Source organism: Natrix helvetica (assembly GCF_964273705.1).
Source record: "Natrix helvetica genome assembly, chromosome: 1".
Taxonomy (NCBI): domain Eukaryota; kingdom Metazoa; phylum Chordata; class Lepidosauria; order Squamata; family Natricidae; genus Natrix; species Natrix helvetica.
The window spans coordinates 124,336,163-124,363,921 of record NC_138548.1 but is presented as its reverse complement, the minus strand read 5'-3'; the positions used below and the strand labels follow the sequence as shown (position 1 = coordinate 124,363,921).

The 27,759-nt window shown below is 43.9% G+C and overlaps 1 protein-coding gene across 3 annotated transcripts; it reads left to right on the top strand.

Annotated features, from left to right (window-relative positions):
* Nucleotides 1-562: 562 nt before the first annotated feature.
* Nucleotides 563-27,687, top strand: TCIRG1 (T cell immune regulator 1, ATPase H+ transporting V0 subunit a3). 3 transcript variants are annotated; one of them, XM_081935756.1, is made up of 21 exons: nucleotides 563-683; nucleotides 5,406-5,689; nucleotides 6,063-6,192; nucleotides 6,766-6,844; nucleotides 9,531-9,760; nucleotides 9,988-10,082; nucleotides 10,856-10,982; nucleotides 12,748-12,830; nucleotides 14,299-14,392; nucleotides 16,221-16,433; nucleotides 17,516-17,666; nucleotides 18,409-18,548; nucleotides 18,892-19,049; nucleotides 19,141-19,231; nucleotides 19,857-19,975; nucleotides 20,570-20,783; nucleotides 23,250-23,363; nucleotides 23,637-23,759; nucleotides 25,153-25,270; nucleotides 25,797-25,968; nucleotides 26,485-27,687. In XM_081935756.1, exons 3-21 carry the CDS (start codon nucleotides 6,085-6,087, stop codon nucleotides 26,564-26,566), a joined length of 2,511 nt encoding a protein of 836 aa, XP_081791882.1. In that variant the 5' UTR covers nucleotides 563-683; nucleotides 5,406-5,689; nucleotides 6,063-6,084; the 3' UTR covers nucleotides 26,567-27,687. The 3 variants fall into 3 exon arrangements, with proteins under 3 accessions (XP_081791882.1, XP_081791880.1, XP_081791881.1); XM_081935754.1 differs by having other exon boundaries at nucleotides 9,985-10,082; XM_081935755.1 differs by having other exon boundaries at nucleotides 592-683; nucleotides 5,386-5,689; nucleotides 9,985-10,082.
* The last annotated feature ends 72 nt before the right edge of the window (nucleotides 27,688-27,759 follow it).

Here is a 27,759-nt window from a genome sequence, read left to right as displayed (position 1 = left end):
ACAAACATATTGGGGCTACCTTATGTGTTAAGTTAGATCTGCAGAAAAATCTGGTGTTTTCAAGTAAAAGACGGGGACCCTTACACGACACTTGTGTTGGGCAGCCATTCGGCATATAAAATGCAATGTGATAATAGCATGATGCTGGCAAGCATTGCAAGAGATCCTCATGTAGTTTTCCCTGCAGATTTTACAACGATCTTGTTTTTTTGCTCTGGCATCCCCATCACTAAAAAAGCTGATCTCCATAAAAGTCGATCCCCTCCTGATGATCAGGGCCTGTGAAATAACTATGTAAATCTCAGTATTCCCAATAACGCCTTCTCACTTTTTGACTGTGCCTCCGCGACATTAGAGTATATCAACAAAGGAAAAGTCGGGAGCATCTACAATATTGTGCATCTGTCGGGATGCACAGAGGTCTACGCTGCAGAAGAAAAGAAAATATTTCGATTTTCTTTGGTTTTCCTGCCAAGGCGTTTGAGAACCAACATTCGCTTTGCTCGCCGAGGTCATTTTCTGTTCCCATACCCAGCAGGAAGTTCGAGCTGCGCACTGGGAGATTTCACAGGGCGGGACAGATCAGGCTTCCTTTCAGTTGGGGCCTTCATGGCAAAGAGGAAGTGATTGTCGGCCAGGGAGACTAAGATACCCGGCTGCTGTTCCGGCGGTGGCATCGGAAGGTGAGTGTTTGGCTTCTCGCCAGGGACTCCCTCCATCAACCCTTGTGTTTCTGAGCCGGACTGTCTTCTCTCTTCTGAAGATCTGCCGTTTGGGTTTAGAGAGTTCAGCCTTTCTTTTCCTTCAGTTGTTGGGAGATCTAACTAACTTTGCTGCAATGTGCTTAAAAACTAGCCGCACCTCACTTATTTACATTTAGATCGTTTGTGGGGCGAGGAAGGAAAATCGCTTTCCTGACCCTCTGTGCAAACAAATCGCGGTGCGTTTCGACTCCAGGGTTGCGGCGGCCACCTGTTTGCCGGGAGGGGTGAGCGTGGTTGGATTAGTGGCTGTTGTGGGGCGTGGGGCGAGCCACTTAATGGTAGCGGCTTCTGCCAGAAGCGATCTTTCGGCTCCGGTGTGTCTTTTGGGGAATTAGATCAGAGGAGATCCGCCACTGTGTCTCCCATTTTCCAAGTCTCTCCGCGGGAGGTGGGGAAATTAGGACTCTCTTTGAGAACTGGACTTTCTCCGTCGTCCTCGCATCTTCTCTGGACTGTAGAAAAATGCTTCCGGTTTAGACTACGGAATGGTCACTCATTTTTGGCGCCCGAGGCTGGGTTTGTGTATGTGTGCGTGTGCCATGTTTGGAAAATTGGAACAGCTCACGTGAGAGCTGGAAACCCCCTTCCACTTCCTTGTAGCTAAAGAGACCTTTGCCGCCTTCTCCAAGCTGTGGTGTGCTCCAGAGATACTGGATTTCTGCTGCCAGATCCTTACTGAATATAGTCCTGTGGGTTGGGGTTTGTGGGAATGGAAATGCAGGACATCTGTAGAGCAATAGAGAATCACCTCTATTTCAAGAGTTTACTTGATGATCCATGGAAAGTAATTAATAACAGCATGCTTGTAGATCAACTTAGTTCAGATGCAGCTGTTCAGGACAAATGCAAAATTTCCTCCACTGTTGTAACTGCTTCAGATCCCTAAGAGAAGCAATATTATTTATTAAGTTAATTTATACTAACATAAAGCTATACCAGCATTCCATTTTGAGATGGGATGATAATGACTTTCTCAAAAGCCGCCTTGATTTTAAAAAAAAGATTGCTACTGTTTTTTTCCTTGGCTCCTAGCCATACTTTCACTTCCACATTGGTCTAAAAACAAACTTGAGATTTTTTTTTTTTAAAGGATCTCATATTTTGAGGAAGGATCAACAAAATACTTCTGTAAAGTGTGGTTAGATGTTTGGTTGCAATATTACCTTCTAATTCAGCAATCCCCCCGCCTTTTTGGCACCAGGGAACAGTTTTGCGGAAGACAATTTTTGCACAGATGGGGTGGTGGTGGTTTCAGTTTTGCTCACTCCAGTTGTGGTGCACATTTCCTAACTGGCCACAGATAGGTCTGTGGCCCGGGGTTTGGGAACCCCTGTTCTCTTTGCATGGGATATTGCTGTCCAGAATAGCCAACAGTCCAAAAGAAGGATCTCAACAGACCTGAACACTGGGCCTATGTAACAAAATGAAATTCGAGGTGAGAAAAGCAAGGTTTTACATTAGGCAAGAAAAACCAAGAGCACAGGCATAGAATAGGTGGTACCTGCCACAATAGCAGTAACTGTGAGAGGGATCTAGGAGTCTAGTGGACAATCACTTAAATATGAGCCAGTAGTGTGCTTCAACTGCCAGAAAAGCCAATGCAGTCCTAGGCTACATTGGCAGAGGGATAGAATTAGGATCACATGAGATGTTAATATTGCTATGTAATCTCTTGCTAAGACCACACTTTGAATATTGCATCCAGTCTTGGTCACTATGATATAAAAAAGATGTTGAGACTCTAGAAAGAATGCAGAGAAGAGCAACAAAGATTATTAGGGGACTGGAGGTTAAAACATATGAAGAACTGTTGCAGGAATTGGGAATATCTAGTCCAGGGGTGTCAAACTCGGAGCGTCATGTCATCACATGACGTATCATGACTGTTTTCCCCTTCACTAAAATGGTGGGGATGGGGGTGGCCAGCACATGATGCATCCGGGCTGCGAGTTTGACACCCCTGATTTTGTCTAATGAAAAGAAGGGCAAGGGGTGACGTGATAGCAGTGTTACAATATTTGAGGAGCTGCCACAAAAAAGAGGGAGTCATCTTATTCTCCAAAGGGCCTGAAGGCAGGACAAGAAGCAATGGATGGAGACTAATCAAGAAGAAAACCAATCTAGAAATAGGGGGGGGGGAATTAATGACAATGAAAACAATTAATCGATGGAACAGTTTGTCTTCAGAAGCTGTGGGTGCTCCATCGCGGGAGGTTTTTAAGAAGAGATTGGATGGCCATTTGTCTGAAAGGGAATACAGTTTCCAGATTAAGCATGATGTTGGACTAGAAGACCTCCAATGTCCCTTCCACCTCTGTACAGTAACAGTCTTTGCTAAATTCTGATGATGTCCTGGGCATGTCTATGTAGATTTTTGGGCAGCAATACAGAAATGGATTGTCATTCCATTTTTTCAGGTTGTTCTGGAATTATCAAAAGGTCTCTCATTTATTCAATTTAGATGTTGGGAATAGTATTTTCTTGTCTATATTATAACTGGAAAGATTTCCTGTATTAAAGTGACAAGTGGATTTATTTAGGATTTATTTGTTCTCCACTGGCTGGATTTGGCCAACAACAGCAGTCTCCAAAGTAGTCAAACAGATGAAATGTCGTCTGACTCTATCTGGCCTTCTTATTTTTGTCTTTTGTTCAAGATGTGGTGCAAAGTCATAAAATAGGACATTAAGTGGCATGTGGGTAGAGGAACGCTTTAAAAACCCGTTGTTTTTAAAAACACATAATGGTTGCGCAAAATACTTGAAGGGTTTTTTTTTTCACACAACATGCCAATGAGAAAAAAGACCCTCAAATTAGTGAGGCAGCTATGACTATTGATGTAAAGAAAACTTTTGCAGGTTATCTGGGCATGCATATGTGACTGCTAGCAAAAATTGCACATGCATGCTCTCCAGGAGATGAGGTTTGCTGCACACATCAAGGAAGGGTGTTTTGTTCCCACCAATGTTGTTAATAAAATACCTTCCAAATGTTTTGCTCAATACCGCTCAGACACAGTTCAGTTATATTCTGAGGTTCAACATAGAATGACAGATGTAATCAAAAATTTGCACCATACTTTTAAAAAAATTGCCATGTGTATTATTTAACTATGCCATTGTGTGTGTGTGTGTGTGTGTGTGTGTGTGTAAGTGTGCGCGCGTGCTAAATATAATGTTAGCATGATGACTTAGTCATTTAACCTTGAGTTTAATGAGAATCCGTTTGGGGTAGTGGTGAAGATGCTGGCCTAGAAACTAGGAGACTGAGTTCTACTCCTGCTTTAGACATAAGAACTGCCTGGCTAACTTTTGGCAAGTCACTCTTTCTTAACCCAGCTCACTTCACAGGTTTGTTGTGGGGAAAATAAAAAGGAGGAAAGAGTATTAGGTATGTTCCCCACCTTGAGTTATTTATGAAAGTAATAAAGATGAGGTTATCAAGACAAAACCTATTGCAAAGCTCCTTGCAATAATGCCTTATTGATACAAACTCTTTGCATTATTTTTAGTGCAAGATGAAATCCCTAAAATTGCACAGAATATGCAACCCTTGTTTGTTCTCAGTACAACACTTGCCATAAGGCTAGGGATGATCCACTGCTCTGCCATACAATTAATACATCCCTTCTGGAGCAGGATATTTTAATTCTGTTATAGAATAATGTGATTTGGAGCATCACATCTGACAGCCGATCCATGCTCCGTAATAGCTGCAGATTATTGAGTAGAGAAACTACCTCTCCGAAACATCAACTTTCTTAAAGAAAGCAATTACTTTTTATGGCCAAATCTGCAGTCTTTTTGGGGGGAGGGTGTGGGTGCAGGTTCGTTTCCCCACCCTCCATCCCTGGGGATCACAGTATTCTACCATAGATGGAACAGTGATTTTCAGCTCCCTTTCTGTATAGATGCAGTACTGCAGGTTTTGGTGGTAGAGTTTCAGTTGGTGGTTGGCACTGATGAAAGCATGAAAGTAGGTGCCATTCCTGCCTTCGCAGAGCAAAAACTCTTTCTCCAATACAGTGATGCAGCCCTTAATAGAAGCCCTATTCACTTCAGCTGTAGCCCAGGAATCATTCTAAAGTCAGGGTAATTCTCTTAATAAGTTTATGCTTGTAGTGGACCTGCAGGCTTGGATATGATACTTTGAAAGAATGGCAATATCTGGTCTTCTTACGTCCCATTTTTTTGCTGGAGAAAAATGGCTGGAGATGGCTTACAGTAATCTAGAATATTCGATGTTGTGCAGAAAGGTAATGCTGTAGTCATACTCGGCTGACTTAATTAATTAATTCATTGTTCTAATTATAAACCACTTGCTTCCAGGCAAACCAGCCTGTAGTGTTCCGGGTGTGATGTCTGCAACTGTTGCCACGATGGGGTTTTCCCAGACTTCTGGGCTCCTCTTTGTTATCTCGGTCACCTGAACAAGCCATCTTCTACCCAGGTCCCTTTCTCATTGCAGAGGGCAAACGCCAGTCCCTGGGGATGAAATGAAATTTAGAGAAATATATTTTTGCTCTTCATTGATTATTGTGCCTTGTCTTTTTCTCCTCCTTTCCCCCCCTCCCCCCGCCCTCTTCTCCAAATCGGGTATCGTGCTCGGTCTCCTCCAACAGCTGAAATTATCTCTTTGCAGTTTTCTCCAGCCTGGATCTAAGGCCAGAACTGCCATCTCAGGATATTTTAATCCCATTATGAGCAATAGAGAAGCCTGAGTCAGAGGCGTGTTGTGAAATGAGTGGTCGTGGCCCGACCTGGAAACTGTGTTGCAATCCCACAGCCGAAAAAAAGCCTCACGTGAGTCAGGAGCAAGTTTCAGCAAGCCATCAGGGTGGCGGAGATTTAATTTAGGGCTGCGTCTGGCTGGAGCCCCGAAGGAGAAACTCGTTTTCTGCTTTCCTGCATTTGGAGTATCCAGAGGTAAGCAGTTTCCCCTCCCCTTAGGCCACTGCAGCCTCTGAATCCTGACGGGTGCAGTCCTAATGGCCAGTAGATACTTCAGTATTCATGATCAAACATCTGTCTTAGCTTTCCTTAGTTGATGGGGTCAACATTTTGGTTTTGCCTATTTCTCCCGTTGGTGGGTTCTCTGTTTCCGCACCTCTTCTCGGTCTTTGTACCCCTCTCTTTTTTGTCACTATTTCCTAGTCTTATTCCTTGGTCACCTGTGCTCTTAGGACAACTGCTATCTTAAAAAGACCCCTGGCACACATGCACCCGTCCAGCTTCCATTAGGAATAGGTAGCGGTTTGGGGGAGTTAATGCCTGCTAATGAAGCCATTTTGTCTTACAGTCTCTTCTGGAAACAGGAGACCATGTTTCGCAGCGAGGAGATGTGCTTGGCCCAGCTCTTCTTGCAGTCGGCTTCATCTTATGCGTGTGTTAGCGAATTAGGGGAGCAAGGCCTCGTGGAGTTCCGTGATGTATGTGCTGGAAGATTTTGGGGACTGCTTGGTGGGAAGACCAAATTTAGGATGTAACAGCTGTTGGGGCTTTTCACTACTCAGTGATTGCAAGACAGACAGCAATCAGTCCATGGGTGTAGTTGATTTCCTTACAAGGAAGTTGCTCTTCTTACAAAAGGAGAGATGCTCCCTTTTCAAGTTTTTTTTTTTTTTACACAAAGCTTATGGGGGCCATCAATAAAAGCGACAGAAATAGTGTGTGCCTAGATGTCAAACAAGGACACGGTCATATGCAGGCAACAGAAAGAATAAATGGTACTTGATGATACTTGAGAAGTGGTTATGCAGAAATGATCTACTACCTCTCCTTATTTATGCAAAAGTTTTGTGATTACATTGTTTGTTAGCAGCCTTGCACATAAATAGAAGAGATTGAAGACTAAATTGGGGCTAAAAGGAGGGTGTTTCATTCTTATTGCACAGATCTTGATTTGGTGCATTAAGAGTTTTGGTGCCTGGTTTTGGGGTGGCTAAAGCATCAGCTCTAACCAGACTTTCATAAGCTTCTGAATAAGCATCTTTTCTTTTCAGCTGAATCCTCATGTCAGTGCCTTCCAGCGGCGCTTTGTGGGAGAATTGCGGCGTTGTGAAGAAATGGAGAAAACTTTCAGTGAGTGACACCTGCTTTGGGGGACTTGGTGGGGCTTTCCCTATGCTGATGGAATTTTCAGAAGGTTGACAGTGAAACCTGAAAAGTAGGGGTGAAGTAAGGCCAGTAACATGTCAGCTATATTTGTGAAAACTGTTTTGTTAATTTATGGGCTGGCAGAAATTGGGTTAGGCTTCTAGTTTTTTTGGATGTATGATATCAGGCTGCCCATGATTAAATAAAGCAAATCATAAGACTCTCTTTTTATAATTAGAGACACATTAGATTAGTGCATCATGAGACACTTTCAGCAGAAACTTTTCTAAATTAAATTATAACCACTGGTCCTTGGCAAATGGTACTTAGAATTTCTCACGCAGGCTGCTTTTTACAATTCAGTTAGCATGCAGTTTTCTTTACTAGCTCACTTCGATGTGTTGAAAAAATATTAAAGGTAACAAGTCTTGATAAATTATCTATGCATGATGGCATAAAAACATTTAAAATGGTCAGCCTATCCATTTATTGTGTTTATTATTTGGAATTGGCAGTCTTTATCCATTTATTACCGTGTTTCCCCAAAAATACGACAGGGGCTTATTTTCTTTCGCTCCACGAAATATGGCCTTGGGCTGATTATCAGGGAGGGCTTATTGTTTAGGGGCTGCTGGGCGGCTGCTCTCTTGTGAACTGGCTCCCAAAGAGCTGGGCACAGCCTCAGGGGCGAAGCAGCCATGAGGTAACCATGCTCATGAACAGCCGCCTGGCAAAACCCCTCTCCAGCCGGGCAGAGCGCCATTCACTGACCTAGGGGGTATCCCTAAGGTGCCAAGCCATGTGGCGCTCTGCCTGCCCCCCAGCTCCCGCAGCTCCCCTCTCCAGCCGGGCAGAGCTCCATGCACTGACCTAGGGGGTATCCCGAATGTGCCAAGCCACGGGAGCTGGGGGGCGGGCAGAGCGCCACATGGCTTGGCACCTTAGGGATACCCCCTAGGTCAGTGAATGGCGCTCTGCCCGGCTGGAGAGGGGATTTGCCGGGCAGCTGCTCGTGAGCATGGTTACCTCATGGCTGCTTTGCCCCTGAGGATGTGCCCGGCTCTTCGAGAGCCAGTTCACAAGGGAGCAGCCGCCCGGCAACTCTCCCCTCCGGCCAAGCAGAACGCCACTCCCTAACCTAGTGGTATCCCAAAGGCGGCAAGCAACGTGAGCGCTCCCCCCCCCCGGCTCCTGCGACTTGGCGCTTTTGGGATAATGCTAGGTCAGTGAACGGTGCTCTGCCTGGCCGGAGGGGGGGTTGTCCAGGGGGTTTATTTTCGGGGGTGGGCTTATATTTTTCCCCATGCGAAAAATGTGGCAAGGCTTTAGTTTCGGGACAGGTCGTATTTTCGGGGAAACACGGTATGTTGCTGATTAATTTGGGGAAAATAACTCAGTTTTAAAATTGAAAAAAAAAGCATAAAATATATAATAAGAAAACAATTTCCTTTTAGGGAAACATTCTGTATCCCGTCTCCCTTCTATAGTCACTAGGGCTTGCTAGGGCTCTGGTGATCCAATTGAAGGTAGACAGAAGAAAGAATTGGGGTCGTATCACATTCTTTGTCCTCAGATTATAAAAACTCGTCTCTTTCTCCTGAAGGAAAGTGCTCAGAATTTCATAAAAAATATAAACTGCAGAGAGTTTTAGGAAGTGAAAAAACTGCAGGAAACTCCTAAGTTTCATCAATCTTAATGGTGAAATTGAGAGGATGATTGTGGTTGTAACTTTGGTAGGCCAGTGCAATACATCAGCTAGCAGGCTGAATGTAGTCCATCAAACTGTTTGGCATAACTTTTTGGGTGCTAAGTCTGGGCACCAATTCTGCAGTCAGCAGGACTTGCAATATATCGAGTCTACTCATATTCAACCTGATGTTTTTCAAATTTGGCAAGTATAAGATGTGTGGACTACCCTCTGAATTCCCCAGCCAGCATGAATTCTGGGAGTTGAAGCCATTGCAATTAAAAATTGCCAAATTTGAAAACCACTGGTTCAGCCTAACATTGCCAGGCCCACTTTCCCTCACCTCTCCAGATTTTGGATGAGTTATTTTCCCTGCTGGCAGGGATTCATCTTGGGTCATTTTGCACTTCTGCACTTCTCAAATCTTGCTTCTGAGTTACAGTGCTACGTAGGTGAGCTGCGCTGATCCTGTTGAATCTCTTTTCTGAGCTCGGCTTGGGAAAATCTGAACTAAAATACCAAATCTAAGTCCTGGGCATCTTTTTTTTTAAAGAATTTTATTGGTTTTTAAACATTTATGGGGAAAGGTAAAAGGGTACATAGAAAATTTTGGCAGCTCCTGTGCTAGTGGTAGAAATCCCTCCAAATCTCACAATTTTTACAATGTTAAAGACAACGTATAAAAGATAAGCAAAAACAGAATCTTGTCCTACATTATATCAACCAGATTAGGTTGGATCTCTCGCCACCCGCATTCCAGCCGCTCCTCCTTAACTAACTCCTTCCTCCCGGAGCCCATTCAGCAAAAGGGCAGACAGCCAAATGCTGTTCCATGCCCCCACTCCGTTCCCCGGCTCCTGGGGTGAGGCTGAAAACACCCCCGCCGGCTGCCGCCTAATCCGGGGGGTTCCAGCAAGCCGCCCTGCAGCAGGTGGCCTCTCCGAGACCGTCCTGGCCATCTTTTTATCTCCCTTTTCTCTCCAGCTTTTTTGGCCCAGGAAGTACAGAAAGCTGGACAGTCATTGAAGCCTCCAGAAGAGAATCTGCCAGCCCCCTTGGCCCGCGAGGCCCTGCAAATACAGGAGCAGTCTGAGACCCTGTCAAAGGAGCTGCGGGAGGTGAGCCATAACCGGGAGGCCCTGCTTGGTCAGCTACAGGAACTGCGGGAGCATATTCAGGTGCTGCAGGAGGGCCAGCGTTTCACTGGTCAATTGGTAAGTATTCCCTTCCTCTTCCTCTTCCAAATCTACTTCTCTGTGGCCAGGCAAATTTGGGGACTTGGGAGGAAAAGAGGGAGCTGTTGGGGAGGGTTGTTTGAGGCCTTGCATCCAAGGGTTGGGCAAAAGGCTGAGGGTAAAACACCTTTTGCAACCAAATAACCAAAGGAGTCTGGAAGGAGAGCTTCCAAGGCCTTAATCCTGGTTGTCACATCTATCAGCAGGTGCCCCCTGATTCGCCTGTCCTTTCTCGTGCTTTCTCTGAAAGAGATCCTCTGCTTGATCGCACCGTGCTACACCGCCCTGACCTCAGACTCAAGTGAGTGGCGGCTGGGTGAGGTTTGCTTGCTCAAAGGAATATTGGTGGAGGAGCTTGCCAACTGTTCCCTCACCTACTGTTTTTCAAGGGATTGCATTTACTGGTTTGAGGGTGTTTTGATGGATTCCTTTCATGGAAGAGATGAAGTACTCCTTTACTCTGAAGTACTGTATTTTTCGGAGTATAAGACGCACCCTTTTCCCTCAAAAAAGAGGGTGAAAATCTGGGAGCGTCTTATACACTGAAAACAGCATTTTTGGCTTACCGAAACCCCGCCCCCTTTGCAAAAATGGATGTGCAGAGGGTTTGGGAGGCTTGCAAAGTTCTCCTGAGAGCTGGGGAGGGCAAGAAAAAGCAAAAAACAGGCCGTTTCCTCCACCCAGGAGCACTCTAAGAGCCTCCCAAAACTGTGCATGCCCCCCCATTTTTTTTTACAAAAAACAGGTCGTTTTTTGCTAATTTTTGCCCCCCCCCAGCCCCCAGGAACACTCTACAAGTCTCCCAAAGCTCTGCATCCCCCCCTTTCTTCTTTTTTGTTGTTGTTGCAAAAAACGAGGCATGCAGTGGGTTTGGGAGGCCTGCAGAGTGCAAAAACTTTTTTTTTTAATTTGCCTCTTCAAAATCATGGTGCGCCTTATATTCCAGGGCCCCTTATAGCCCGAAAAATGCGGTAACTTAATACAGTACGATGTGCACAATGTCGCCTTGAGAGACTGAACAATCAGCCTTCAAAATTTAATTTAGGTTTTCTCCCTTTCACCCTGCCCCTGAAGCTTTGTGGCAGGTGTGATCCATCCATGGCGGGTGAATTCCTTTGAACGGCTGTTGTGGCGTGCGTGCCGTGGCTACCTTGTTCCTCATTTCACAGAGATGACAGAGCCTATTGAGAATCCATCCACGGTAAGATGGAATACAGTCAGAGGAAAAGGTGGGCTGGTTGGCTGGGAATGGCAACACCTTAAGACTGCAGGAGTTTTCCTTAACCTTATGTCTTCCAAACATGTTGGAACTGCAGCTCCCCTCTGCAATTGAAAATAAGAATACCTCTGGATGGGTTATAGAGTAAATGGCTACAGGCAACCCAGGTAAAATCTAGCTTCATACAGGGGTGACCATAGTGAGGCAGTGGATTTTTGTGAAGTCATCAAAGCCTGTCCTTTCCTAATTCCTTCCCTACCCTCCAGGTATGGGTTCTGGCTGCTGCCACTGTCAGTTCACTTAGGGGCGTGCCATGCACATGTGCGAGTGATGCGCCCCGCGTGCACCACAAGCTTGATGCGCGCTATGCATGCATGCACAGTACTGAAAAAATGCTTCTGCACATACGCATACGCCGTTCAGGGGCGTGGCAGGCCAAGTTATTACCTACTTGGCCAAACTGGTCCGAACCAGTAGGAACCCACCTCTGCTCATAGATACTCACAGTTGCATGTGAGATTCAAGATGGGTACGGTTAGATTACAACAGCAATTCATGAACCATTGGAAATCCAGAAGGGCTAGGTCAGGGACAGATCACATAGATCCAATGGAGTCATTAAGAATTGATCCAAAGTAAGGGTGGGGAATTAAGAGTAGGAGAGAGGATAAGAAAGAGGAGAAGGGAAGAGGAGAGGGGAAGAAGAAAGAAAGGAGTGGAGAAAAGAAGAAGGTAGAGAAGGGAGGTTGAGAAGATGAAAGGAGTAAGGTTGTTGCAAAATAAGATGGAGACACAGGGTGGCAAGAAAGTGACCCAAACTATATTTTATATATATATGTGTGTGTGTGTGTATAAAAATGAGTATAGAGACTAATGGTGAATAGATAAATGTTAAATAGCAATTATAAGACTCTATCTCTGAATGAATTTGAAAGGAAAAATAAAAGAACTTTTTAAAAAATGATCCAAAGTTGATAGTACATAATAATCAATTGATGGGCAGGCAGAAATACAGGTAGTCCTCAACTTGCAATGGTTCATTTAATGCAGGGGTGTCCATTTAATGCAGGGGTGTCGCTGGCTGGGGAATTCTGGGAATTGAAGTCCACAAGTCTTAAAGTTCTCAAGTTTGGACACCCCTGATTTAGTGATTTACAGCAGTGCTGAAAAAAGTGACTTATGACCGTTTTTCACACTTAAGACTCTTGTAGCACCCTCACGGTCGCATGATCAAAATTCAGATGCTTGGCAACTGGTTCACATTTATGACGGTTGCAGTGTCCTGGGGTCGTGTGATCAGCTCTTGCGAACCTCTGACAAGCAAAGTCAAAGGGGAAGCCAGGTTCACTTTAACAACCATTGTTACTAACGTAACAACTGCAGTGCTTCAGGTAACAACTCTGGCAAGAAAGAAATGGGGCAAAAACTCACTGAACAAATGTTTCACTAAGCAACATAAATTTTGGGCTCAGTGGTGGCCGTAACTTGACGACCACCTATACCAGGGGTGTCCAAACTTGGGAACTTTAAGACTTGTGGACTTCAACTCCCAGAATTCCCCAGCCAGCCATGGTTGGCTGGGGAATTCTGGGAGTTGAAGTCCACAAGTCTTAAAGTTCCCAAGTTTGGACACCCGTGACCTATACAGTTCAGAATGCCGATATCTTTTGTGGCCTGCCTTAGCAGAAGATCCTCCTATCCTACCTATTGCAAAGGCTCCCGAGCAACCTGTCTTTTCCTGTGTTAGGGGGAAAGCATCACCTGGGTCATCTTCCTCATCTCCTACTGGGGTGACCAGATTGGGCAGAAAATCCGCAAGATCGCCAACTGGTGAGTACTCTGGATATTGTGTACTCCCTCTGTTGCCTAGGATTTGTGACGGTTGTTCTCACTTCTGACTGCTGTCTCCTCCTTCCCCTTGTTTACCAGTGCTTCTGCTTTAGTGCAGTCCAACCCAATAGGCCTATCATTCAGAGATACACAGATACATGTAAAGTGTGTGTATTTATATATGTGTGTTTGTGTACACACACACATATCTGTTTATCTCTGATTCATTCAGCTATTGCTACTGTCGTAATTGCAAATAGTTGCTAAATGAAGGAGTCACTAAATGGGGGCTATCCGTATAGACCAACGATGGCGAACCTTTTTTGGCTCGCGTGCCATAAGCGGGGGAAGCGCAGGGGGGTCGTGCACGGGCGTGCCGTACCTATAATGCAATGTGCGACACACACCCCAGTGCACATGCATGTATGACAGGTGCGACCCCCCATTTTTTGCATGCTTTTTTTACCCTCCCCAGGCTCCAGAGGCTTTATAGGAGCCTGGGGAGTGCGAAAACAGCCTCCCCCACCCTGGAGGCCCTCCGGAGGCTTCAGGAGCTTCCCTGAAGCCTACGGAGTGCAAAAAACTGGCCCTATGAGCAAACCGGGAGTTCGGGGAGGGACTTCAAGTTTGCTCGTAGGGCCGTTTTTAGTCCTCCGGAGCCTTCAATGACCTTCAGGAGGCTTCCCTGAAGGCTCCGGAGGACTAAAAACAACCCTACCCTGTGGTTTGATTATATTGGAAATTTTGTCATTCCCCTTTGGCACCACTACATCTATTACCAATACTGTCCTCTGGCACCTGTCTACTACCACAATGTCAGGCATGCATAGGTACGTGTGTATAGGTCATAAATGCAAGGCTTGATTGTAAGATTACTTTTCATCAGCATTAATTGCAATTGTGAAATGAGGCAGTTGCTAAATAAGGATTACCTCTAAAGCAGGGTCCCCCAATCTTCTGGGCTCCAGGGACCGATTGCATAGAGAGAGGTTTTTCCATAGACCGGAAGTGCCGTGGTTTCATGCGCTGCCTGCGCATCCCACGGATGGGCTTCACTTGTTTGCACGGCCCGGTTTCTGGCATGCTGTGGATCGATGCTGGTCCTCGGACCTGGTGGGGAACTCTGCTCTAAAGCAAAGGAAAGCTTAAATAAGATTGTGAGCACTATTGCATTTTCAGTTAGTGACCACTATACTTAACAATCCCGTTGCTGGTCCCAATTGTGGTTACTAAACAAGGATGCCTATGGTTAGGTATTGATGTTGTGTGTAAAGTGAATACGGCCAATATTGCTTACTTACTTAATAGTGAGGCCTGTTCTTCCATTCCAAAGTTGTTTTCATGATGTGTTCCTTCCTCCACGAATGTGCTCTGTCATCATTCATATGTTGCCTCTTGCCTCCCCATATGCACATCTGGCTTCCCCATAAGCTGTCTGTGACTCATAATGTGTTGTGTTTCTCCCCAGTTTTCACTGCCACCTGCACCCATATCCTGAGAATGAAGCTGAGCGCATGGATACCTTGCACGGGCTGCGAACTCAAGTGGAAGACCTGAACATAGTAAGGATTCTCTGCAGGATTGGGGCAGAGGAAGTATGCAGCAGGCTGTGATGTGTCCAGTACTTTTTCTCCCAGGGAAAGAATGAAAATTGAGAAGTCTAATAATGGCAAATTCTACATAAATATTGTCACTTCAATTTTTTCCGTAAGATTTATCACCAATGTTTTTCAACTTTTTTGACTGCCGGGCACAAGTTATATCCAGTTGCAATCCTACAAGGATTTGGAAGATTCCTTTGTTGTTGTTTCCTTTTTTTTTTGCAGAACATTGTTAGATTATTGAAAAAAGATTAAAATGCAAAATGCCAAAACATTTTAAAAAAAACACATGCAACAAAAAAGACATTAACAAAAAAATGTCTTTAAAAAAAACCCAAACCAACATATATACACATAACATCCTCCTTAGCTGAATCCTGATTGGTATAATACAGCAATGTTGGTTTCCCCGTGTAAAACAGGCCAAAAGAATTTTAAACTGGTAAACTACTAAATCTACTTACAAATTGTTAACCTGTCATCTGTCAACTATATTAATAATAAAGTAGTTAACTGAAAAATAATGATACAATACAATACAATAGTAGAGTTGGAAGGGACCTTGGAGGTCTTCTAGTCCAACCCCCTGCCTAGGCTGGAAACCCTATACCGTTTCAGACAGATGGCAATCCAACATCTTATTAAAGACTTCCAGTGTTGGGGCATTCACAACTTCTGGAGGCAAGCTGTTCCACTGATTAATTGTTCTCACTGTCAGGAAATTTCTCCTCAGTTCTAGGTTGCTTCTCTCCTTGATTAGTTTCCACCCATTGCTTCTTGTTCTACCCTCAGGTGCTTTGGAGAATGATGATGAAGATATTATGTAAGAATATAAAAGTAATAAAAATTGTGAACAGTAATAGGAGAAAGACAAAGCTGAAGTTCCAAACAAAATTCCAAAAATTTACCAAGACTTCAATCCCGAATCATCCCAAATATTAACCTTAATTTGTCCTGGATCAAATATTCAAGTTTGTTTCTTTATACTATCTCTTATCAATTGCTGATTGATCGAATACAATAAGTCCAGTCTCCAAAGCAAAAGCTTTGGCTTTGGAAGATTCCTTCGTTCTAGATCAGAAGCGTGCAAAGTGGTGGCATTCAGCCATGAGTTCACCAAATCTTACTTTTTAGATATCGTATTTGTCCACCACTCCTGTAAAATGCTTAACTTTTTCTTCAAAGCATATAAAAGACATTCCTCTCTTATTTCTTGAAATTCAGAGATATTTTGTTATCTGTTTTACCCAAATCTGATTTGGAAGGGACTGTATCTTTCCCCTTCCTGTTCCCCCTCTCTTATTTTTACTCCTCACTTCTTATAATAAGCTGTTTCCATTTCTTTCACAAATTTATAAACATAATCAGAACATTGGGAGAAGGTATCAGTTTAAAAAGTGTAGATATGGTGAGGTCAGAATGGGAGGAGAATGTTGTGGGATATAGCAAGGAAGTTTGGTTGTGGCGCCAGTATTTTTTATCATTAGTATATGATGTTTTATTCTTTGATTGTGGTCCAACCAGAGTTTTGTTTTAAGACAGGTAAGCCATACAAATGTATTGAATGAATAAATGAACGATGACTGAATTCACAAATGAATGAACAAATAAATAGGCCTGTGATGGGATGAGGCTCCTGTATTTTCTAGATTTAAAGATTGCTTTGACACTCACTGCTCTGAGCAACTTCTTCCATTGATAATTAAATAATATTAACTTTAAACCACTCTGCTAATGAAAGCTATGAGCTCACTTGATTTTGTGTTGCCCCCCCAACTCTTGCAAATAGGTATTGGGCAAGACAGAGCAGTACTTGGACCAGGTGCTTCAAAAAGTACTTTCAGTTCTACCTGCATGGCAAGTCCAGATCCAGAAGATGAAAGCTATCTACTTCATCCTCAACCAGTGCAGCTTCAGCATCACTGATAAATGCCTCATTGGGGAGGTCTGGTGCCCTGTCCGTGACCTTCCTGCTGTGCAGCTGGCCCTGCGTGAAGGATCGGTAAGTGTCACTGGATGTCTGTAGGGATGTCTCTTCTCCTCTTGTCATCCTACTTCTGCACTGCCTGAGATGCTGTGGACCACAAGGAGAAATGTATTAACTTTTCTCAATAAGATTAATTCATTCCTGTTTGCACTAGTAGCTGAAAGGAAATTGCTTTGGCTTATAGGTTAACCAATAAGAGCTGCTCCATCCCCAAATGTTATAGGATTTGTGCCCCTATTCTCAGATAGCTGGAGCCTTCTTTCCTCTGGGACTTACCATTCTGACCATCCTTACTCAAGATGAGTTTTAGTAGGGAGGTATCTCCTCTGAAGATTGTCCCCCCCCCCCAAAAAAAAAGTATAATTCTTTAAGGCAAGCCTTGCGCTCTTAAAGCACACAAGTACTTCCTATATGTTTTGGCTACATAACAACCAGAGCCTAATGAACTGAGATTGTTACTAATATGTAATTAATTTACTTTGCCATTTCCACTATAGAGCAGTAAATAAAAATATGTTTCTAATCCTCATGGTTATAAAGAAATGCTTGGAAATAGGTAAATAATGTGTGCTTAAAATCTCAAAAGCTAAAGACAAGGCTGAAAGTTTCCAGTGGCTGAAAAATGTGAATTCAGGGACTTTCATAGTTCCTTGTAGGTTGCAGGTAAGCTTCCCTGTAACATTCTGGTTTCAAAGCTGTGACTTTTTGACATATATTTAGATTATTTTGAGATAGGGCTTCAAGCTTTCCAATTAGTCCACAGAGTTTGTGAGAAGTAGCAAAAGGTAATAATGGAAGATAATTAAAGTTTGTAACCCTGGAAACTTAATTTTCTTTTTTTGAAAGCAATAGCTGAGTAGTGGCCTCTGCAAATAGACAATTGTACTTGTCATGGTGCAATTGACTTAGTGCCCCAGATGCTTTTAGGATGGGTTGCAATTTGCCTTTGGGTGAGTACTTGGATGACTCCTTACTCTGCACTCTAGAGGTTGAGCCACTGCAAACCAGGTCAGAAAGAGAACGAGGAGGAAAACTGGCCAAGCCCAAGTACATCTGTTGCCTAAACTGCTCTGGGGGATCCTCTTTTGTTCCTACAGCTGCGCAGTGGTTCTGGAGTGGAGTCCTTTGTCCACCGGATTATCTGCACTGAGAGCCCCCCAACTCTCATTCGCACCAATAAATTCACCGCTGGCTTCCAGAACATTATTGATGCCTATGGGGTGGCCAGCTATCAAGAGATGAACCCTGGTGAGGAAATGTGCTCTATCCCACATCTCTTCACCCTTGGAGGTTTGGTCCATTGCTTGATACTCATTTCCTTACCAGTGATGGGGGACAGTTACAGTAACAGCTATGACATCTCTTCACTTTCAAACAATGGTAAACCATGTGGGGAGTAAGAGAGAGAAGAAATCCAGCAGGACCACTTGTTGGTTCTAGAGATTGCATAAGCCTAACAGGATGGAATATGAGATGATGAGATACGTTGATTACTCCTGATTCTTTTGTGGTTCCCAAAAATGGAGCAAGGAGCAGGGATGATGACAACAGTTTCCAGTGGTTCCCAACATGGGGCCCACACCCACAGGGAGGCAATTTGATTTTTAATGGGGGCAAGGTGAACCTTGTTTAAACCAAGTTAATGGTCTTTTAGGCTTTCTCCATCTGAGTAGAGTTCACTTTTTGAGTAATTATATGTCACCGGGGCGGGGGGGTGGGGGGAGGGGGGAGAGAGAGAGAGCATCAGGATTTTAAAGATGCTTAGGTGGGGCATGGCCAAAAAAAGGTTTTTGGGAACCACTGGTTTAAATTGACTAAAGCAGGGGTGTCCAAACTTGGGAACTTTAAGACTTGTGGACTTGAATTCTGGGAGTTGAAGACCACAAGTCTTAAAGTTCCCAAGTTTGGACACCCCTGGACTAAAGCAACAGGGCAAGTAGCTGTGGGGCTTTCCTTGGGCTTCTCAGCTAATGTCAGCTCTCCTTTGCAGCTCCTTACACCATCATCACTTTCCCTTTCCTCTTTGCCGTCATGTTTGGGGATGTTGGCCATGGACTACTGATGTTCCTCTTTGCCCTTTGGATGGTGCTTTTTGAGAACCGGCCTGGAATGAAGAAGGCGGAAAACGAGGTGAGCTTTGTTTGAAGTGCATCTTTCCATGGGATGTGCATTTTAGGTAGATGGAGAAGAAAGATGATCTATTTTTGCCCAATATCTGGAAATAATGTTAGAACAAGTTCATCCCCCTCTTTTTTTCCCCTTAAGGACCACAAGATGGTGCTACCCCTTTCTTAAATCCTCAAAAAAACAAATGTGAATTAGTTTTGGTTGGCAGATACCCTGGCCCCAATTTGTGTCTCTGACTAGTTGGGAAGTTGAACACTTTCAGAAACTAACATAATAACTGTACATGTGCTGCTGAGTATGTTCCCTCCATGCATCATATGTACTTAATGTTACCTTCCCTTGTCAGATCTGGCAGATGTTCTTTGCGGGCCGCTACCTCATCCTCTTAATGGGTGCCTTCTCTATTTACACTGGTTTCATCTACAACGAATGCTTCAGCAAGGCACTGACTATCTTCCCCTCTGCTTGGAGTGTCGCTGCTATGGCCAACAACTCGGACTGGAGGTACCAAAGGATCTCCTCCTTAAAGCCAAGAACTCCCCTTCCCCTTGTGGGAGGCCGTAGTCATCAATTGAAACTCTTCTTTTCCTTACAGCTCGAAATATATCATAGAAAGCCTTTCTCTAAATCTGGACCCCAATGTCACTGGTGTCTTTAATGGTCCCTACCCTTTTGGGATAGATCCGGTAAGTGAATGGTAACTTGAAACAAATAGTTTTCTGGGTTACTGCCGCTTGATATGTGCTGGATGAAAAGGAACTAGGCGTATTTAACCACGCTGAACAAATTTGAAGTTCATAGGCTTCCATTGTCATTCCTTTTAGGTCCTTGACCTAAAAGAGCCGATTGTGAGAATTTCAATGGGAATTCTCAATGCAATGTGCCTATTTTCCTTAGTTATATCCGGCTTTTCCTTCAGGAGCTTAAGGTGGCATAGGTAGCGTGCTCCTGCTGGTGAGTTCCTACTGGTTTGGACCGGTTCGGCCGAACCACTAGTAGCTTGGCGGCCTGGGTCGCTGGAACTGGCAGCGACCCAGGCCTGCCATGCCTCTGAACTGGTTCTGATGGTGCCATGGTGCCTCCATCTTTTTTTTTTTTTTTGCTTCTGCACATGCTCAGAGCAATTTTCCACCCCTGGCTCTTTTATGTAGAGATGTTACTTTTATATCCAGCTGTAAATAGGACCGAACCAGGATTAAAATTAATTGGATTTTTCTCTCCTTTCCTTTTATTTGTTTCCCCTTCCCAAATCTGAACTGGCTCTTGTCACTGCCATGAATGGGATTTTCCTCTTCTTCTCTTATGAACCAGATCTGGAGTCTGGCTATTAATCACCTCACCTTTCTAAACTCCTTCAAAATGAAGATGTCCGTGATCTTGGGCATTTTTCACATGAGCTTTGGAGTATTTGTTGGCATCTTCAACCACTTGTGAGTATCCAGTTGATGTACCTCTGCTTGGTCAGCCAAGGGGATCTTGGAAAGAGAGGGTTTTAAAAGGAGTTGGATATATTTATGGAGGGTAAAACTGCTAGTAGCTACAGGTGAAACTCGAGAAATTAGAATATCGTGCAAAAGTTCATTTATTTCAGTAATGCAACTTAAAAGGTGAAACTAATATATGAGATAGACTCATTACATGCAAAGCAAGATAGTTCAAGCCGTGATTTGTCAAAATTGTGATGATTATGGCTTACAGCTCATGAAAACCCCAAATCCACAATTATGACAAATCAGGTCTTGAATTATCTTGCTTTGCATGTAATGAGTCTATCTCATATATTAGTTTCACCTTTTAAGTTGCATTCCTGAAATAAATGAACTTTTGCACGATATTCTAATTTTTCGAGTTTCACCTGTAGCGATAATGACAGCTATATGCTACCTCCTCTTCCTTAGAGGCTGAGGGACATAATGGGGATTGAGCCGCTGCTTCTCAAGAGGCATCTGGGTAATCAGTGATATTGTGCTGGATGTGTCTCTGATCGTTTTGTTAATGACTTCTCCTGTCTGTCTGGTTTGCAGCCACTTCAAGCAAAGATACAAGATCCTATTGGTTTTCCTTCCAGAGATCACCTTCCTTCTGCTGCTTTTTGGCTACCTTGTAATCCTGATATTTTACAAATGGTTTATGTATGATGCTTCTAACTCCATGTTCGCCCCAAGCATTCTCATCCAATTCATTAACATGTTCCTGTTTTCAGAGAGTCCTGGAAGTTCTCCGCTCTTTAAGCACCAGGTAACTGCTTTTAGCATTGAATCCTATCTTGATTACCTATTTAAAAAGAATTCCGCTCTTTAATTCTCGTTTTTCTTCTTTCCCAAATTTGTTGTATTGAATGGGACAAATAACACTTATTTGTTCCAGATGTACACAATGTCAAATAGTAAAGGAATAGAGGAAGCTGCTTGGGGATAAAATGTTCCCTTGAAATATTTATTTTTATTTTTTATAGTTCACGTTCCTAAGGCTGCCAAATACACTATATTGCCAAAAGTATTCGCTCACCCATCCAAATAATCAGAATCAGGTGTTTCCAATCACTTCCATGGCCACTGATGTATAAAATCAAGTACCTAGGCATGCAGACTGTTTTTACAAACATTTGTGAAAGAATGGGTCGCTCCCAGGAGCTCAGTGAATTCCAGCGTGGAACTGTGATAGGATGCCACCAATGCAACAAATCCAGTCGTGAAATTTCCTCGCTCCTAAATATTCCACAGTCAACTGTCGGCTGTATTATAAGAACGTGGAAGTGTTTGGGAACGACAGCCATGCAACCACGAAGTGATAGGCCACGTAAACTCGTCCAACATCAGTATGTGACCTCACAAATGCGCTTCTGGAAGAATGGTCAAAAATTCCCATAAACACACTCCTGAACCTTGTGGACAGCCTTCCCAGAAGAGTTGAAGCTGTTATAGCTGCAAAGGGTGGGCCGACGTCATGTTGAACCCTATGGATTAGGAATGGGATGTCACAGTAAGTTCATATGCGAGTAAAGGCAGGTGAGCGAATACTTCTGGCAATATAGTCTATGTCAGTGACTTTGGTGGCATGCAAAATTAAACGGGCGTATGAAGCAACAAGTGAAAACAGAAAAAGAAGATGGTTTCGCCAGTAAAAAAACTATTTAGACCAAGGGTGGGATCCTACCTGTTTAACAACTGGTTCGCTGAGCGTGCGCAAGTGCACATGCATAATTTAGGGAATATTTACCTTCCGGATTACTGCTTGGTAAGGAAAACAGCTGAGGCGTGGCAGTTGACTCTGCCGTGCGACTCAGCTGAGAAGATAAAGATAGGTAAAGCGCAGGGGCCGGCGGGCCCACTTGCTATTGGGAGCGAACTGGTTGGCTCCCATCTGATCTTCGGAGCTACCGGTTCACCCGAACCGGTAGAATCCACCTCTGATTTAGACCACTCAGGTAGGAACTCCGTGTCCCACGCTAATCAGAGCCTAGGGAAATCTCTGAGTGATGCTATTTGATAGAACAGGAATGACAACAGAAAAAGGGTGCAATTGGATGGCATTGTTTAATAGATGGCATCTTATGGAAGGGGATTAAAAACAATAGGAAAAAAGATTAACCATAACACCCTCTATCTTCAGGTAACCCCCTCTGGGTCTGATAATTATGCGTACCAATTTGGCCAACACATCCACAATCAAATTAAGAATGAAAGTAGCCTTGTTACATATTAAGTTGGCTTTTTTTCTATTCAATCATTGATATTCATTTGCATTTGTTTTTTAAATGCTGGATTTCTGATCAGCTTTTTTGAGAAATGTTATTTGAGATGAATTTTCTGTCCAAATGATGATGGTGGTTTCACAAATCAGTTCATCATCTGGTTTTGTAATGATGAATAATGTGCATACATCAACAAGAGGTACAACGCCATAAAACTTTTTGAATATAGTTATAGATTGAGAACCTGAACACAAATGGAATTCTAGTTATTGAGAGCTATCCAAAAAAAATGCCTTTGGTACTTGTTGTGGCGGTGCAGGGGTTAGAATGCAGTACTGCAGGCTACTTCTGCTGACTACCGGCTGACTGCAATTCAGCAGTTCGAGTCTCACTAAGCTCAAGGTTGACTCAGCCTCCCATCCTTCCAAGGTTCAATAAAGTTTAACAGGATAAGAATTGAAATAAACTGTGAGAAAGAGAGGAAGGGAGCAGAGGATGCTGAACTTATCTTTGTTTTGGTATCTTGTTCTGATTGCGAAATCCAACCCAGAAAAGTTTTTTTAAAAAATCCCTGTAATGTTACTTTATAAGGGACTTCGTGGCTCAGTGGCTAAGACGCTGAGCTTGTCGATCAGAAAGATCGGCAGTTCAGCGGTTCGAATCCCTAGCACCGCATAACGGAGTGAGCTCCCGTTACTTGTCCCAGCTTCTGCCAACCTAGCAGTTCGAAAGCAGGTAAAAATGCAAGTAGAAAAATAGGAACCACCTTTGGTGGGAAGGTAACAGCGTTCCGTGCACCTTCAGTGTTTAGTCATGCCGGCCACATGGCCACGGAGACGTCTTCGGACAGCGCTGGCTGTTCGGCTTAAAAACAGAGATGAGCACCGCCCCCTAGAGCAGGAAATGACTAGCATGTATGTGCTGGGGAATCTTTACCTTAATGTTATTTTAGTTTTGAATGCTTGGAGATGGGGCTGGAATAACTACAATTGTCCTCTTGCTCACCACAGAAAACAGTGCAGATGGTATTGATGTTGGTGGCTGTGCTCTCTGTGCCCATCCTGCTGCTGGGGACGCCCTTTTATCTTTGGCACAAACATTGCCAGAAAGTTCCTAAATCTCGGGTAAGAATCACCCCCTGGCATTCATGTAAGACTATTGTCCAAACTGGCTCCCTAGTTCAGTTGCAAGCTATGTGGATTCTGTTTTCTAATGAACACTGAAGCATCCTCAAGGAAGGTACATGCCATTGAGGAAAATACCAGGTTTGGGATTTGGATGGGGTAAGGGGGGGATCTTTTGCTGATACAATCTGGGTGCTAAATCTGTGGAATGAGGCCAGGTGATATTTGAGCAGCCTCTTCTCTGTTGGTTGATGTGTTCTGGGATGTTTGCAGCACAATCCTTCCACAGCAGGAGAGCGGCAACCTCTGCTGAACTCAGAGGACCGAAAGAGATCTGTGAACGTTGCTGAAGGTGACATGAATCACATGGAAAGCAACCAAGAGGAGGAGGAGAAGGTAAGTCTTCTACTTTAATGTGGTTGCGATGGCCAGAATTTTGTTCCGTGTCCTCCCTTACAGCTATTGGACCAGTACTTTGTGCCGATTTGCCATAACTTGAAGTTTTCATTTCCACTTAAGTGATATTTTTTTTAGACATGGTAGGAGAATAGAAGAAAGGCTGAAATTGATCAAACAACCAGCATAGAGAGAGATATCAGTACTTATGTTTTGAACAGAGGGACGCAGGTAGCAAAGACTAGAAAAGCTGCAGTTATGTCAAAATGAAAACATGTTTGTCATGATGGAATCGCATAAAAGTAGCAATTTAATATTTGTGTCCCAAGATCTTACGTTTATAAGTACATATGCCGTGCTACAGGTAATCCTCTACCTTTACAACCACAATTGAGCCCAAAATGTATGTTGCTAAGTGAAACACGTGTTAAGCGAGTTTGCCCCATTTTATGTTTTTTCTCGCCACAGCTGTTAAGTGAATCGTTGCATTTGTTAAGTTAGTAACATGGTTGTTAAGTGAATCTGGACTCCCCGTTGGCTTTGCTTGGCAGAAGGTCACAAAAGATGATCCCAGGACCAGGGGTGGGCTGCTGGGAGTTTGCAGGGGTTCGGGAGAGCCTCTAGCTAAGATTCTGTGCAGTTCGGAAAACCCCCAAATCCCACTCCTGGATGGCCCCGCCCACCTTACCCCTTCCAAGAGACCCCATGCGGCCCCTTTTGGATGCAGATAAATGCAGGGAGTGCACGGAGGCTCAGGGAGGGCAAAAAACGGGCCTACCGGAAGTTTGGGATGGCCATAAACAGGCCCGTTTCCGGCCTCCGGAGCCTGGGGAGGCTGTTTTCGCCCTCCCGGAGGCTCAAAGAAAGCCCCCGGAGCCCAAGGAAGGCAAAATCCCCCTCTCCCGCCATGGTACAGGAGGCTGACTAGGCCACGCCCACCATGACCACGCCCACCCAGCAACCAGGCAGAGAACCCCTTGCTAAAATTTTTGAAGCCCACCCCTGCCCAGGACACTGTAACTCATAAATATGAACCCCTTGCCCAGCATCTGAATGTTGATCATGTGACCATGGGGATGCTGCGACGGTCATTAAGTGTGAAAAACGGCCATAAGTCATTTTTTTTCCAGTGCTGTTGCAGCTTTGAATGGTTACTAAATGAACTGTTGTAAGTCGAATACCATCTTTACTCCTATCGTTTGCCTCCCAACATTATTGACATTTAAAAGCTACCTTCTGATCTGAATGCTCTGTTCACCCATCTCTATTTACTGTCTCTCTCTCTCCCTCTCGTTTCTTTTCTGGATTTTGGAAAAAGCTCCAGGGGAGGGGTTTGACTTATTTGAGAGCACCCGGCTAGTCTTCACTGCCACTCCCATTGCTTTCCCTCTAGTTTGACTTTGGTGACGTCTTTATGCATCAAGCAATCCACACTATTGAGTTTTGCCTGGGCTGCATCTCGAACACGGCCTCTTATCTGCGCCTCTGGGCTCTCAGCTTGGCCCATGCACGTAAGTTCCTAGGGGTGGGAAGGGAGGGAAATAGGGGAGGCTTTCTTTGGCTGCGCTGATTATTTGGTTGGTGGGAATTTTTCCGGAAATTCCTGGGAAAGGTGATGATGACTGGGTTTGTTTATTTCAGAAAATCATCATGTGGTTTGTTCGGTTTTGGTTTTGTATAGAACGGCTTAGGGTGTAGCTTGTTATGTGAACCCAGACAAACATGACTTGTTCACCAACAAGGTTAAACAAACTTTTTAAGTCTAGGCATCATGTATAATCATTGTGTGTGGGTTTTCATATTGCACTAAGCCATTATTTGCTTAACCATGAAAGTAATCGACAAGGTTGACTATTTACACCCAATATGCCATAGACGATATCACAGTGTATATAAAGCCAGTGATTTGGCATCAGAATTAAGTCTGATTAAGATAGGGCATGTCTTATCTGCAGAGATTTCTAGTATGCAGTAGGAAGAGAATTTGCCCCTTTGTAATTTTTGCTAACTCTTGCACTCATCTCTGTTCCCTCTCAGAGCTCTCAGAGGTCCTCTGGACCATGGTGATGAGGAATGGCTTTTCGATGATGGGCTACCAAGGCGGGGTTGTCCTTGTTCCCGTCTTTGCTTTCTTTGCAGTATTGACTGTGGCAATTTTGCTGGTGATGGAGGGACTCTCAGCTTTCCTGCACGCCCTACGTCTTCATTGGTGAGATATGTAACAATAGATCTATATACTACTTCACAGTGCTTTACAGCCCTCTCTAAGCGGTTTACAGAGTCAGCATATTGCCCCCCCCCCCAAACAATTTGGGTCCTCATTTTACTGACCTCGGAAGGATGGGAGGCTGAGTCAACCTTGAGCCGGTGAAAATGGAATTGCCAATCTGCAGGTAGCCGGCATTCAGCAGAATTAGCCTGCAGTACTGCATTCTAACCACTGTGCCACCACAGCTTACAGATACATGGGAAAGGGAATTCTCCTGGCAAATTTACAAATTTTGTGTAAATGTTACTGCCTTATTCGACTTGGATTGCTAAGTTCCTCCATGCTATCATTTAGGAATCATAGAGGCGATAAATGATTCTTAAAGAAATCAAGTCTATGATCCCAGAGAGGTTGTTGAACTCTGGGGTGACACAGCGCATCTATATTGGAACTGGATAAAACTGGGGATAGAGTTGATCTTGCAAAACCTAAACTGACCTGTCCTGTATTTTTCAGGGTGGAATTCCAGAACAAATTCTATTCAGGTGCTGGGTACCAGTTCAGCCCCTTCACCTTCACCAGTGACATTTGGATCTAAGAAGAAAAGTGGCTGCTTCTCTCCAGAAAGTGTGCGTTCTGGAGAGAAGAACGGGAATAATTAGTGTGCGTTCCTGAACTAATGGGCAAAGCTACCAGCTTATGTTGCTTCTTCTTTTTTTTTAAACTGATTCTTTCTTCCCCATCCACTGGTTGTGACTTCTGTCCAGGTGGAACATGCTCAAGCCTTTAACAACCTGTTACAACTAAACCGAGATCCTATGCTGACTCACACATGAAATATCAGTATTTAGGCTGACATTTTGGAACTGAAGGAACAATCTTCCAGATCTGTGTTTTGAATCATGCCACATTGTTTCCAGATCTTTTGATAGGTTGCTCCAATAACCTTCTTATCTATGTCTCTGCAACTTGAGAGCTCAGGTGGGAAAGAATGGTAAAAGACCTTAAGGAACATCAGAATATAGGAAATATTGAAATGTGATCCAATAAGACTTGCAAGGACATTGCCCATGTGTATCACTCATCTATGTAAAAAGGGACCAGTTTACTTATTTAAGGTTAGTTGACGAGGCCTGGCCTAGGCACTTTTTAAATTACCTTCTGCAGATCTGCACTAGAATTTTATTGGGTGTTAATGTCCAGGTCGGCCTCAGGTTTTTTTTAATGACAAAGAACTCAGATTGATGCTGCATCTACCAAAATATGAGGTGCAGGCACTGGGAAGTTCAAGCTGTCAAGACAGGCTTGATCTAAAGCAATGCAATTGACATGTTGGGGGTTAATACAGGAAAATGGATTTAGATGACTGGCTATTCTTTCTATCTTTTGAACTCAGTTTACTGGCTGTTAGCAAAGCACATCAATGGAAACATGGACCAGAGGTGGAGCAAATGAAGAACGGCACCTCTCCCATGTAGGCCAACTAAGTTTAATTCCGCCAAAAACAAAAGAGGGATTCTTGGCATGAAGTGCACGACAAGTTTCCTTCACATTGAAGGCAGGGAGCCTTCAGAAATGCATCCAAGTCTTGTCACATCCTCCCATTAAGAGAAGGATAGTGTATTCAATAGGCCATGTAGAATTCTGTGCTAAAGACATTGAAATCCTTATCCCTGTGGCACTAACTCGGCAATAAAAATAAAACTCGCTGCATTTTTACCTCTGCCTGGAGAGCATTTTGTAGCTGCAAGATTTACTTGGGATTTCTGCTTTGCAGGTTTGAACATGGGA

What these genes read in the sequence shown, in the direction of transcription:
- TCIRG1 (XM_081935754.1), top strand. Translation starts at nt 6,085, where the DNA reads ATGTTTCGCAGCGAGGAGATGTGCTTGGCCCAGCTCTTCTTGCAGTCG. An exon ending in CTATTGAGAATCCATCCACG is followed by an intron (nt 10,983 to 12,747) that starts GTAAGATGGAAT and finishes TTCCTGTGTTAG; the next exon opens with GGGGAAAGCATCACCTGGGT. An exon ending in TGAAGAAGGCGGAAAACGAG is followed by an intron (nt 18,549 to 18,891) that starts GTGAGCTTTGTT and finishes TTCCCTTGTCAG; the next exon opens with ATCTGGCAGATGTTCTTTGC.